Below are 12,117 nucleotides of genomic sequence, written 5' to 3' on the forward strand. Positions count from 1 at the left end.
CGAAGCCTTTTGCAGATATCTGGCTATGCAAAGTCGGCGCGTTAGTGTCATCCCTTCGATATCAACATTCGTGGGAAACTTCATTTTTGACTGCTGTTCGGAGTCAGTGCGCTGCTGCACAGATGTCTCGATATAATCATTCCAGCTACCTGATTCAAGCGCAGGTAGCACGCGTTTCATGTATAGCTAATATCAACGCGTTAACTGCCAATGTTCATTTATCATATACAGTAAGCTTGTTCACTTACTCCCTTATAATTAGGGTGTAAATTAGAAAGACTGGGGTGTTCCAAGGGTGTTTTCTTATTGAACACCCTTTCCACTTAAAAAGGGTGTTTCAACGGTGTTTACAAGGGTGAAAAGATAAGTACACCCGCATTAAACCCATAAGGGTGTGAAATTTTTAACAGTGTAGTAAGATGACGGCGGCTCGCTTCACCTTTAGGACATCATCTCCATTAAAGTTTTCTTAAACCTCTTTGTGGACGGCAGAACAAGCCAATGCTCACTCATACTCGCTCGCCAATATTTTCGCAAGCTATAGGTACCCACTCAGACTTGTCGGCACTGATTCCTGCTAGCGCCTAGTGACACCAACACTCATTCGCGTTCGCACTCACTGCCACTCCCACTTACCTGCCCCACACGCACGCGTCCGCTCATAATCCACGTCACTGACTTTCATTCGTACTCACGTTCAGATGGAAAGGTGACATGTGTGTTGGCCAACCTTCTATAGTGACAAAGAATAATAAATATCTTTCTAGCAATCTCAAAGAAACTAGTTTTCCCTTTGGATTTGTTGCTCTGGCCACAGTGATGATCCCTTCCTAACTTTCACTCATCTATTTTTCCATAATTTCATTGGTAGATACGCTAACTTTATTTTTTAAAATAAAAATTAGTCGAGAGTTCAGCGCATTCTTTTTTTCACATAATTCAATCCTCGTTTTAGTAGCGTGGCTGCAATGCAATAAAAGTTCACCACGTCACCCAGTTTCCTATTCTCATGAGGCGCTCGCTACCGTTCATACTCAAGTCTACTCCACGTCACCGATACTCACTCCCGTTCAGCTAACGTCCACTGACAGCCTTCATCATTAACAAAGGCTCCATCTCGCGCCTCTGAAATGAGTATGGCACGAGTGAGTGCATTCGTCATAGAGCATGCCGTCCTATGAAAGCACATTATGGGGCACTGCTGTGCTCGCCTGGTGTTTCTTTGTTGCCCACAGCGGCAATGTCACTTTGATCAAGCTGGCTGAAACGGAGCATTTTCCGGCTGTTTCCCTTTTTAGCCTCATTAACTGTTCTAACGCTCGTACACAGTTGCTGCTTACGGTATCAATGGATCAGCTTAGCATCTCCTTATCGCAGTGGTTGGTTATACTATATCGATTACGGACAGAGTGAGGTGATAACCCTTTTGCCCGTAACTACGTGATATGACCAGGTAAGTTCAAGCTGGGGAAATAACATACAAATCAACAAACACGAAACGTTAACCTTACTAAGTTGTTTGTGTTAGGTGTCTAGTTTTATTTTAAAAAAGAAGATTAACTCAATACAATGAATTAGAAGCTGTGCAGGTGTTCATACACAAATAACTAGACAAACGTTGATCATTCGACGCAATTTCTGGTAAGTATTCGGTGTATCTTCAATTACCTTTTTGTCAGGCTTAATTATTAGAGATCTTTTTGTTCTGCTGTAACCACGTGCGCTTCAAAATGTGTGCGAAGAATTTTGTAAAATGTTTGTAAAAATAGTAAGAGGTGCTCGAAATTGTTCCTGTTGCGGCTGTTACAAACGGGAACTAAGGTCTGTAGATGTAGCGGGAGCCTGGCGGTCTGGCGCTCACCCACGAGAGAGAGGCCCAGGCAAACGCGCGAGACCGTCGTTGTGACGCGTATCGAGAACGTTTGATTTCATCGCTGCAGAGCGGCCAGCTCTACAAGCTTCGAGACAGAGAGTGACGCAAGCTGGCTAACGTTACGCAGATGGCTTAAGTACGTTGGTGGCGGTGACTATTATCGACCTTTTTCACGGCTGTCACGGGACAGTCGTGTCACGGGCGCTGCCATGTTTGATCACGTGGTGACGCGTACATTGCTTGCCTCGGCTGCCTCCGTTGCATCTGTGCTTACATTAGGTGTGCGTGACGCCGGTGCCACTCTGCAAACCACTGTTTCGGAGGATATCGTAGGCGGTGACTTGGTGGACGACACGCGAAGCTTTGGCTACAGCTTCAAAGGACATTTAACTGCTTTCGTTGCTCATTACACTTTGTCCATACGGCGCGAGCAGCGTATACGGTGATTGCAATAAAAGCGGTGCTACAAATATATTCCAAGCTATCTTCACTTCCGGCTTATTATTTGAGTCAGTATCAGTGTGTTTAACTATTTTTTCTTTATTTAGCAAATACTCTTAAGCAGCGGCTTGTCACGTTTCTCACTCAGTAAAGTTTCCCGGACCGTCACTATGCGAATGTTTATTTTCTGCTTGACCACTCGCGGGTGTGCTCAGTTGCGATTGACTTGTTCTTGCTGGGTGTAAAGCTTGTAACGCAGATGTTCCATACGTTGTAATAGCTTGTAGCAAATGCGTATTATCGCTAGTCATTCGCTTGCTGTGTCGAATGCACCGACATTCGTGTGCTCTCGGTGCATTCGCCTTCACCCATGCTTCGGCGCACTGATTCAAGTATTCGTCCGTTAACTTATTTCTGATAGGTTGGCGATAGAATGAGCGTAAGGTTTCGTGCAAGCTGGGGTGGATGTGTGTAGGTAACATGCGATGAACTTAATATATGCCAACGAGCGGCGCTACTCCCTTCGTCACCGTATAACGAGCGGTACACACTCGAGAAGACGTTCCAGGATTGAAGTCCTTGGAGGTTAACGTGGCAGCACTGGCAAATCAGTGACTTTTTTATCCTCGAGGGAAGCCGTGCTTCGCGAAGAGCGCAAAACACAGGCAGTCCCTATGAAGGAGGGGTCCGTGAAATTTGACACACATATTAATCCATTCCTTAATATGCCATTCACAATTTTTGCAGGCAACTTCCGACTTCACCCCATCGTTCTATATTTTGCAACATGAATGGAGCACAGTGCGTTGGCGAAAATCCAGTCGAATTTCCGACAGCTGATTGCACAGAAGCAGGCCGGAAGAGTTAATGCTTAATTCGTGCGCTTTCACTGAGGCAACATGCGACGCACGGCCGAAAGCGCCCATCCTGTTTCTCTAAATAAAACTGCTTCGCGAAAAGGGTCGATAGGCTCTCGAGTACACCCTCGTCCAGGAGAAGGAGCGAGCGAGCGCTCCCCAGGCTTTCGGTTGCCGCTCGGTACATGGAAGCCAGTTCAACGTATTTTGCAACCGTTACAGCGGAGAGAAAGGCACTGACGTGCACATAAGCACACAGATACACCGCCGGCGTCCCCTGCGCCGAGGAGACGATGCGAATGCGCACACAAAGCCTAACCGTCTCACTTATTAGAGAGTTTTAGCTCAGCGGGTTTACGTTTCCCTCCGCTCGCAGTCTCCACCGTTGCGCCAGCGGAGCGGCTCGCGAAAAAAGAATTTTAGCCCTGCGGATCACTCACCCGCTCGAGCGGAGAGAGCGGGGCGCTCTGCTTCCCCACCTAGTGGTCCGAATAGGAGTTACTGAGAAATGAATTTGAATTACGCTTGCTTGTATAATGCAAGAAATGCTGAATAAAGATATATTACATGTCCTCAGTACATTATTTGTTAATAATATACTGAGTACTAATGTACGGGTCAGCGCCGCAGTCGCCATCGTCGATGCAGAACTGCTGGCGTTCATGTTCGCGGCTGCCATCTTGCATTTCCCATACACGCCCGCGCGCGCTTACGCACGCTCGCGCGCTGCGTATACCCTCCGCTGGGGAGTGCTTTCTAGCGGGCGTAACCGCTACTCCGTAAAACCGCTGGCCGCCTCAGCGTTGTGCGCATGCGCAGTCGTGTCTCCGCTCGCCCGCTCCGCTTCGCTGGCCGTAAACCCGCTGGGCTAAAACTCTCTATTGAATGGACGTAGCACTGGTGCGCCACTGTCGGCGCGCTGCGGTCGGCATAATAAAAACAAAAAGAAAAGAAAAACGTTTGGGAGAGAAGGCGTCGCGCGCCTGCTGTTCCTGTTGCCATGACAATGTAAACAATCGTGTGCGCCGCCATTTTGCTTCTGCGTCGCCCTGGTGTTAGGGCTGTAACTGAAGGGCACCTTGGCGCTAGCGTCGAAAGAGCGTCTGCTCGAAAACAGCCAATGGCAGCCATGCGGAGATTCACCCCTGTGTCTTCAGTGCGTAACAAGGAACACAAAGCGAATGCGAGAGCAGACACACGTGCGGTTCCGTATTGCAGGTGTTCGAGGCACCATTACTAACCGACGTGGCGAGCCTGTGGCGGGTGCGCTGCTTGCTATCAGCAACAGGACGGTAGGGTTCCGCAGCAACCAATTCGGCGAGTTCTGGAGGATGCTACTTCCTGGTTTCTATATGCTCCTGGTAAGTGGCTATAAGGGCGGGTTGGTACCCCTCATTGATCAAATGCCTAATTAAGTTTAAGTAGGTCCACTTTATTTCCCAGATGGTCTTGGGTGGTTGCCGAAGCAAAAAAAAATCACCAACGAGAACGATACTCCTTAATGCAAAATTTGAGCACAGCTCAATATCTGCTTTAATTTCGCGATTTATTGGCTGGCGCGGACAATCTATCGCGTGTGGGACGTTGCAAACGCAGCGAAGTGTGGTGCGACTGCTTCACTTATCGGGAGCTCGCGAGAGGCAGCGTGTGGGTGACGCGCGGAGGCGATTCACAGTGTCCGCCGCAGACAGACCTCTACTCATGCAGCGCTTTGTTTCCATATATGGTATCGGTGGCCTCATCACTGAACAAATCAAATCATATTTTATTCTCCAGCAAGTCGACGCGCAGCTACTCGAGCGCCATCTCGTAGCCAGCATTACGCGCAACATTAGCCAACACGTTGCGCAACGTCTTGCGCAACATTACGATTTTCTTCTCACGCTTTCGCCATACCCGCCATTCCGCTTTCCGCCTCATGGTTCCAGTGCAGTCCCCTGCTCCGCTTTCCTCCTCGCGCTCTCTTCGCTGTTGACGTATTTCATTCACCGATGGGCTCCGCGTTCGCTCTTTCATCCTTGGCTGTGCTTGTTCACGTGGTTACGTCGAGGGACGCGGACACCCGCCATAGGAACGCGTGCCTAAGAGTTACGCTTTAATAACTGTACAAACAGGTACCCGCTACAAAGCAGGATCAGCCAAGGAGCACGTCATATGCAGCAGTCATACAAACATAAAGAAAATCTCAATAAAAAAGGGTCTATGAACAATCAGAAACATTAAAATAAATAAAATGGTGAGTTAAAACCTCCAAGAAGAAGAATAGCGACCTGCAGAATTTTTGTACAAAACTTAGCACCGGCAATGTAATTACCAATGAACATTCTCGTGGCAATTAGGTGGAATAAATAAACAAATAAAAATCAAGGAAGGAAGAACTTGTTATTGGTAAAAAAATTGTCTTTGTAGCTTAAATTTTCTTCAGTTGCATATGTTTCCATATTTGTTGCAAATTGAGGTCGGCTTCATTGTAATATCTCAGTATTGCAAGCGGTGCGAAAATGATCCTGAAAAAAAAGAAACTAAGATACTGAACTTCTCTGACGGGGCTCCTTTGATAGTCGTAGCGAAACCAAGCCTTTTTTTTCTGACATAGCACATTTATTTTGCTTATCTGAAGTAACAATGTTCGTGGACGACATTTTATGGGGGTCCGTAAAAATAGAAACGCAGAGTGGCTGTTATGCGCCGGGTTCGCTGAAGTACTTGGTGCAAGAAGACTGCGCAGTTGCCTGAATAACGATATGTAATCCAAGAGTGCTCCATACATATCTTCTTATTGATTACTGCTAACTTTCCCTCGATGTGAGAAAGTACTGCTCAATAATGCTAAACCCCTACAGAAACCAACAAAGAAGCGTGTTGGACACGCCCTTCGAAGAGACGAGCAGAAAATGAGTTTCTTTTCACAATACAGTAGATGAAGGCTCATAACAAAAGACTGCTAAAGATAGCCTGGAAACGCCTTATGACAGACAGTTTGTTTTTTAGATGCTTCTGTATCAAGTATAAAAATAGAATGTGTGGTGCCTGAGCTAGGCTTAGTAACAAGAACATTACGAACTGAGCTTGTGTCTTATATTGTGCTTGACAAATCTCATCAAATACAAGTAACAATATTAAGGGGTATTGTTAGTATCATTTAAAGTATAATACATGCTTGAAAATCCGAAAATCCGAAATTATTGCGACTCCAGCTAGCACCATTGCTCGAGGCTCACCAATTCAGACGTTATCTGTGGTTCTGTAATAAAAAAAATTACCGACGATTACGTTACTTCCTAATGCGAAATTTGAGCGCAGCAAATAAGCTGTTTCACCTTTTGGATAGATTGAGGCAAAGAAATCGAGCAACACATGTATGCGCTATCACATAATTTTTTTTTATTTTTCACACGTATTCCTTTAACAAAGACTCCACTAACAGTTCTTGACAGTCATGAAGGAAGCTTTGTGGTCGGAGAAATAGACTGATATATGTTCGACTTGGTACACCAATGCTTGATTCTCAAAGACGAGATCTATACAAGTGCCTCGCGAGGTTGTCACAGCCGTGGGGGAAGCAGAGGCTAAGCGCCGCCGCCGAGAAGACCCTGCCGTTCGCGCCGCCGAAGCGGAGGCTCATCGCCGCCGTCGAGAGCAACCAGCAGTAAGCGAGGCTGAAGCAGAAGCTCATCGCCGCCGCCGAGAAGACCCTGCAGTTCGCGCCGCCGAAGCGGAGGCTCATCGCCGCCGTCGAGAGCAACCAGCAGTAAGCGGAAGCGGAGGGGGGCGGCGTGTACACCCAGCGGCAAACGATGGGGGCAGAAGCGCGCGCAGCAAGCGCACAACACGATAAAGGGAGGAGGGAAGAGATAGCAGCGACTGACTGATGCCGCTGACGGCGATAATGAGTCAACCCCAGCTATCCGCCACACAAGAACAGGGGGGGGGGACCCTTTCCTCCTCTTTCTGCATGGCGGCGACGGTGTTCTATGCAGTCACGTTATCTTGACTCTCTAGCGGCGTCAGCGGCATCCAGCGGTATCAGTCGGTCGCTGCTAGCGCTGGGGGGATGAAAGGGGGGCGGAGCTGGTTACGAGGCCGACGCCGACGACGACGCCGACGACGACGCGAAACCCAGGAACGGACGCCAAAGAGCTGCGCTCTAAAATGTAGAATTTTTGATGTTGCCAAACTCTTACAGCCAACGGATAACATTTGCAAAGGCGTAGGTCGGCTGAGTAAACATAAGGCACTGAGACTAATTATGTACTATAAGTGCTCACCCCGATGTCGACTTACTCAAAAATGGCCCGCTTCGATCGCAATGATCAGCGTACACCTAATGAAACTCACGCAGCATCATTCACACGAACAGGCTCAGAGACTGATGTACTCACTCTGGCTCATTGAGTTTTGCGATAAGATGAAGTAGTGTAACCCATTGGATCATTTTTGTATGAGGCAAACAAAGAAGACCCCAAAAAAGAAAGACACAACAAAGGCTATCTTAATACTACTGTGGTGTATTTTGAAGCGATATTTAGAGGTAAGCGATCCTGCAAACTCGGAAGAACACGAAAACATCACAAAAAGAAAGCAAGAATGACAATGAGTAAACATAATCCATCACTGCGTTAGATGCACATGCGCTCAAAGTGCACTTCATTGTCAGCACTGCGATCGAGGGCTTTGTTACACGATCGTCCTCGCGTACCATAAGTGCAGCTTCAGTGATAATGCGATTGCAGTTATCATTATGCTTGCTGGTCACAGAGGTGCGCTGAAATATTGGACCACACCCATGATCTTGGCAACGAAAGGATAAGAAACCTTCCTTCCCATTTCACACGTTATAGCAATCGCGCAGTCGGTCGTTTACACACTCGCCGCTGTGCCCTACGTAGCAGGCACCGTAGGAAAGTGGTATTCGGTAAACGACTCCGCGCACGCTATCAGCATTGGGAGCACGACACTTAATGCTGTCTTGGCGTTTTCCTGTTTTACAGGACAGCTCCCTTTTCCAACCCCGACAACTTTTGCGAAGCCAAAAAGGCGGCCTGTGCACAAAAACTTTGCATCAGCTGCTTTTGGCGATGAGAGATGCAATGCACTTAGGGAACGTATCGTAGCGCTCGTTCTTGTGTCTTTAGGTTTTGTTGCGTTGATTAAACGTTCACACTACACACAAAAATGGTAAGGCCAACTCACTGAAACTCACGAAACCATGGGCTCAGTCTGTGCAACCAATGCAATAATGATCACAGACGCACGTAATCAAGGGCATGGTGGTGGTGGTGGTAACAACTTTATTGATAATCCGGCAAATTCGTGGCCTGGGCCTAGGCCACGCCCGAGGAGTTCCGGAGATCCTGTCTCCTCGCCGCCTCACGGGCTTGCTGGATGGCCCATAGTTGATTTTAGAGGTTTGAGCTGCGCAGCGCGGCCGTCCATCGCGCCGCAGCTTCATCTGGGGAAACTGCATTTTCTCTGCATATAACCTCACATTCCCAGAGAATGTGTCTAAGAGATGCGCGAGCCTTGCCACATAGTTTGCAGTTATATTCTGAGTAGATGTCCGGATATATCCTCCTGAGATGGACGGGGTTGGGGAAGGTCTTTGTGTGTAACTGCCTGCAGTCTACCGCTTGGGCCCTGTCGAGTTTGGGGTTAGGGGGCGGATAAACACGCCTGGAGTTTTGATAAAATTTAGTAATATCACAGTACCTGGCCATTCTGTCCCCCTGTGTCCATACCTCCGTTGGATTTTCAATACCAAAAGAGGATCCTTCTACGCGTGCGCGGAATATGGGACCTCGCGCGATGCGATGGACCTCCTCATTGAGGTTGGGTACGGGGGTGTCGGGTAACGTGTGAGCCGGGAACAATATGATGTGTCGTTCCTCCGTCTCCTCGGAGGTGACATAGTTCGTGTTGGCTTTGAGTATAGCCTCAGCTTTCGGCGAAATTCTGCCTTGTGCATAGTTGCTGACCGCAGTCTGCGAGTCACTGAGTATATACCTGCAACTGGGGTTAACGATGGCTAGGGCTATCACCACCTCCTCCGCTACCTCGGGGTTTTCGCAATGTATACTACAAGAACTGACCAATGGTTTGTCCGTATTGAGAGCGGCCACTGCGAAAGCACTTCGATCCTCGTATTCTGCAGCGTCTACGAACAGAACTTCCTTGTCCCTACCGAAGGCATGGAGTAAAGCCTTGGCGCTACCTTCTATTCGACCCTGATTGAATTCGGGGCTCATGTTCTTGGGTATATTAGCCACCTGAAGCTTTTCCCTGATCGCGCTTGGAAGGGATGTATTATCACCGTGCTGCTTGTGATAACTTATCCCGAGTTTGTCCAGGATGCTCCTGCGCGTTCGTGTCTTCCCTAGTCTCTCGAGTTGGGAGATTTGGTGTGCCTCAATTAACTCTTCGAGCGTGTTGTGGACGCCCAGGTGTAGCAGAAGTTCCGTGCTTGTGCTGTCTGGAAGGCCCAGTGCCATCTTGTGTGTTCTTCTAATCAGGGTGTTTGGCATATTATCAGTTTGGCATATTCGGCCGCGTACCAGTTGTGGTAGGCGGCCATATAGGTAATGTGTCTAATAACGAAGTAGTGTATGAGTCTGACGACGTTGGCCTCCCTCATACCCTGAGGTCTGCTGGTGATTCTTCTGATGAGCCTCATCGTGTTCGTTATCTTAGTTTCCAAATACCTGACCGTTTCTCCATTTTTGCCGTTTGATTCTATGATGAGTCCGAGCACTTTAATCTGCTTCACCCTGGGTATTTCTTGTCCGTCTTTGGTGCGTATGCAAATTTCTTCGTATGCAGCATGCTGGATGTAAGCATTGGGGGGTCTTCCCCTAAAATTCGGGCGGTAGAGGAGGAGTTCCGATTTTTCTGGCGAGCAGACGAGACCGGTTCCGACAAGGTACTCCTCCACCACTTCGACCGCGGTCTGTAACCGCTGTTCGATTTATCCGTCGCTTCCCTCGGACAACCAGATCGTAATGTCGTCCGCGTATATTGTGTGATGCACTCCCTCGATGGCGTTCAGGTGCTCCGGGAGGCCGATCATAATGAGATTAAAGAGCATCGGCGAGATGACCGAGCCCTGAGGGGTGCCGACGCTGCCTATGTTCCTGTCTTCTGATGCGAGTTTGCCCTGCGTTAAGGAGACTTTCCTGTTTGTGAGGAAATCCTTAACATAGCTGTACGCTCGGTTTCCTAGATTGAGTGCGGCGATGCTGCGTAGTAGGGCTCCGTGAGCTGCGTTGTCGAAGGCTTTCTTGAGGTCTAATCCTAGAATGGCCCTGCTACTAATGGTGCTTGATTTGCAACATTGCATCCCGCGTGTAGAGATGAGCTCGAAACATGAGGATGGTGTCCGGATACTCTTCCACGTCGTCCAAGTGTGCGTTGATCCGGGTGAGGAAGGCGTGCTCCATCAACTTGCCGACGCACGATGTAAGGGATATTGGCCGAAGGTTGGCCAGATCGGGATGTTTCCCTGGTGTGGGGATTAGCACCATTTTTGCTCTTTTCCACTGGTTGGGGAAGCATCATCGGGTCCTGCAATCATTAATGTACTTGGTCAGGTCGGAAATGGTCTCGTTGTCCAAGTTACAGAGAGTCTTATTAGTTACGCCGTCCGGTCCCGGGGACGACTTGATGTTGAGCTTTTGCAAAGCGGCCCGGATTTCCGCCTCGCCAAAGTCTCTGTCCAGAGAGAAATTGGGTTTTCTCGTATATTCCCCGTGTTGAGTAGTCGGGCTATGCGGAGCGTATCTGTCGCAGAGTTCGGAAAAGATTTCTTCCTCGTCCTTGACGTGTGTGTGTATTAGCTTGCGCATGGTTTACGTATGTGTTGCGTAGGACTTGGTCGGGCCTAGCAGGTGTCGGAGCAGGCGCCATGTGTGACTGGTGCCAATCCGTCCGTCTATCTCGTTGCAGATCTCATCCCATTGTTGTTTACTAAGAGTTCTGCAGTGTTCTTCTATTTGTTTGTTGAGTAACGCTATGCGCTTCCTCAACTTACTGTTGTGTCTTTGTTTCTGCCACCTGGCTTGAAGCGATCGTTTGGCCTCCCACATGTGTACCATGCGGCTGTCGATCTTCTCGATGGGGAGTTCTGGCGTCACGGTCTTTGTTACTTTATTGACGTCAGCCATCACTTTTTCGGCCCATTGTTGAATGTCTGTGATGGGCGCGTGCGTCATTCCGGCTCGATTCTTGCGGAACTGGTCCCAGTCCGTCCATCTGAAGGTTTTGTTGGGGTCGATCTTTAAGATTGAGGATAAACGTGCTGCATTGGCTCTTGCTTTTGGGTATAATTTCTACGAATACTTGTTCAATCTGCACTAACGTGACGAACGACCTTAGTGGTCGTTCGTCACGACATTAAGGTAGTGCCTTTCCTGACCAAAGTAGCTACCGCTTGGTTCTCCCCGGATGGGGGGCCACTGGCTTGGTAACCAGGTAGTTTTGCTAATCCGTGTGTTTCTTGTAGCATTATTACATAGGATTTGGATTTGCTTTTAATATGCTGTTCCAGGACTGCTTTTTTGCGGAATAACTCCTGCAATTTCACTGCCATATTGTCAGCGTGCCTCTTTTACCATATGTGCCTATTTTGGTCTGGTCGTGGGGTGGCGGTCTGAACGACCCCAGATGCTGCTGCGGTGTTTGCAGGGGTGTCGTGGAATTGATTAGATGCGACCCCAGTTATGGGGGCCCCTGCGTTGGTAACTGGCTGTAGTTTAGCTACCCTAAGACTTAGGTTGGCCACATTGTTTTCGAATTTGTTAAGTATCGACATTATGGTTGAGACCGCCAGCGTGAGGTTGCCGACGGCTTCCGCTTGTTCTTTGAGTACGTTTTGCATTTCTGTTAATTTCTGCCTAAGTCTGCCAGTTGTGATACAGTTTGGCTGCTAACGGCTGGAGCCTTTCTCTTACCTGG

General features: G+C 48.5%; 1 protein-coding gene across 1 annotated transcript in view; it reads left to right on the forward strand.

Annotated features, from left to right (window-relative positions):
- Nucleotides 1-10,309, forward strand: part of LOC142591626 (carboxypeptidase M-like) — a 66,012-nt gene extending 55,703 nt beyond the window's left edge. Inside the window, exons 6-7 of the mRNA XM_075703924.1 lie at nucleotides 4,390-4,532; nucleotides 10,214-10,309. Coding sequence (XP_075560039.1) covers nucleotides 4,390-4,532; nucleotides 10,214-10,309 — 239 coding nt within the window. The remainder of the gene's footprint in view (nucleotides 1-4,389; nucleotides 4,533-10,213) is intronic.
- The last annotated feature ends 1,808 nt before the right edge of the window (nucleotides 10,310-12,117 follow it).

Source organism: Dermacentor variabilis, chromosome 8 (genome assembly GCF_050947875.1).
Source record: "Dermacentor variabilis isolate Ectoservices chromosome 8, ASM5094787v1, whole genome shotgun sequence".
Taxonomy (NCBI): Eukaryota; Metazoa; Arthropoda; class Arachnida; order Ixodida; family Ixodidae; genus Dermacentor; species Dermacentor variabilis.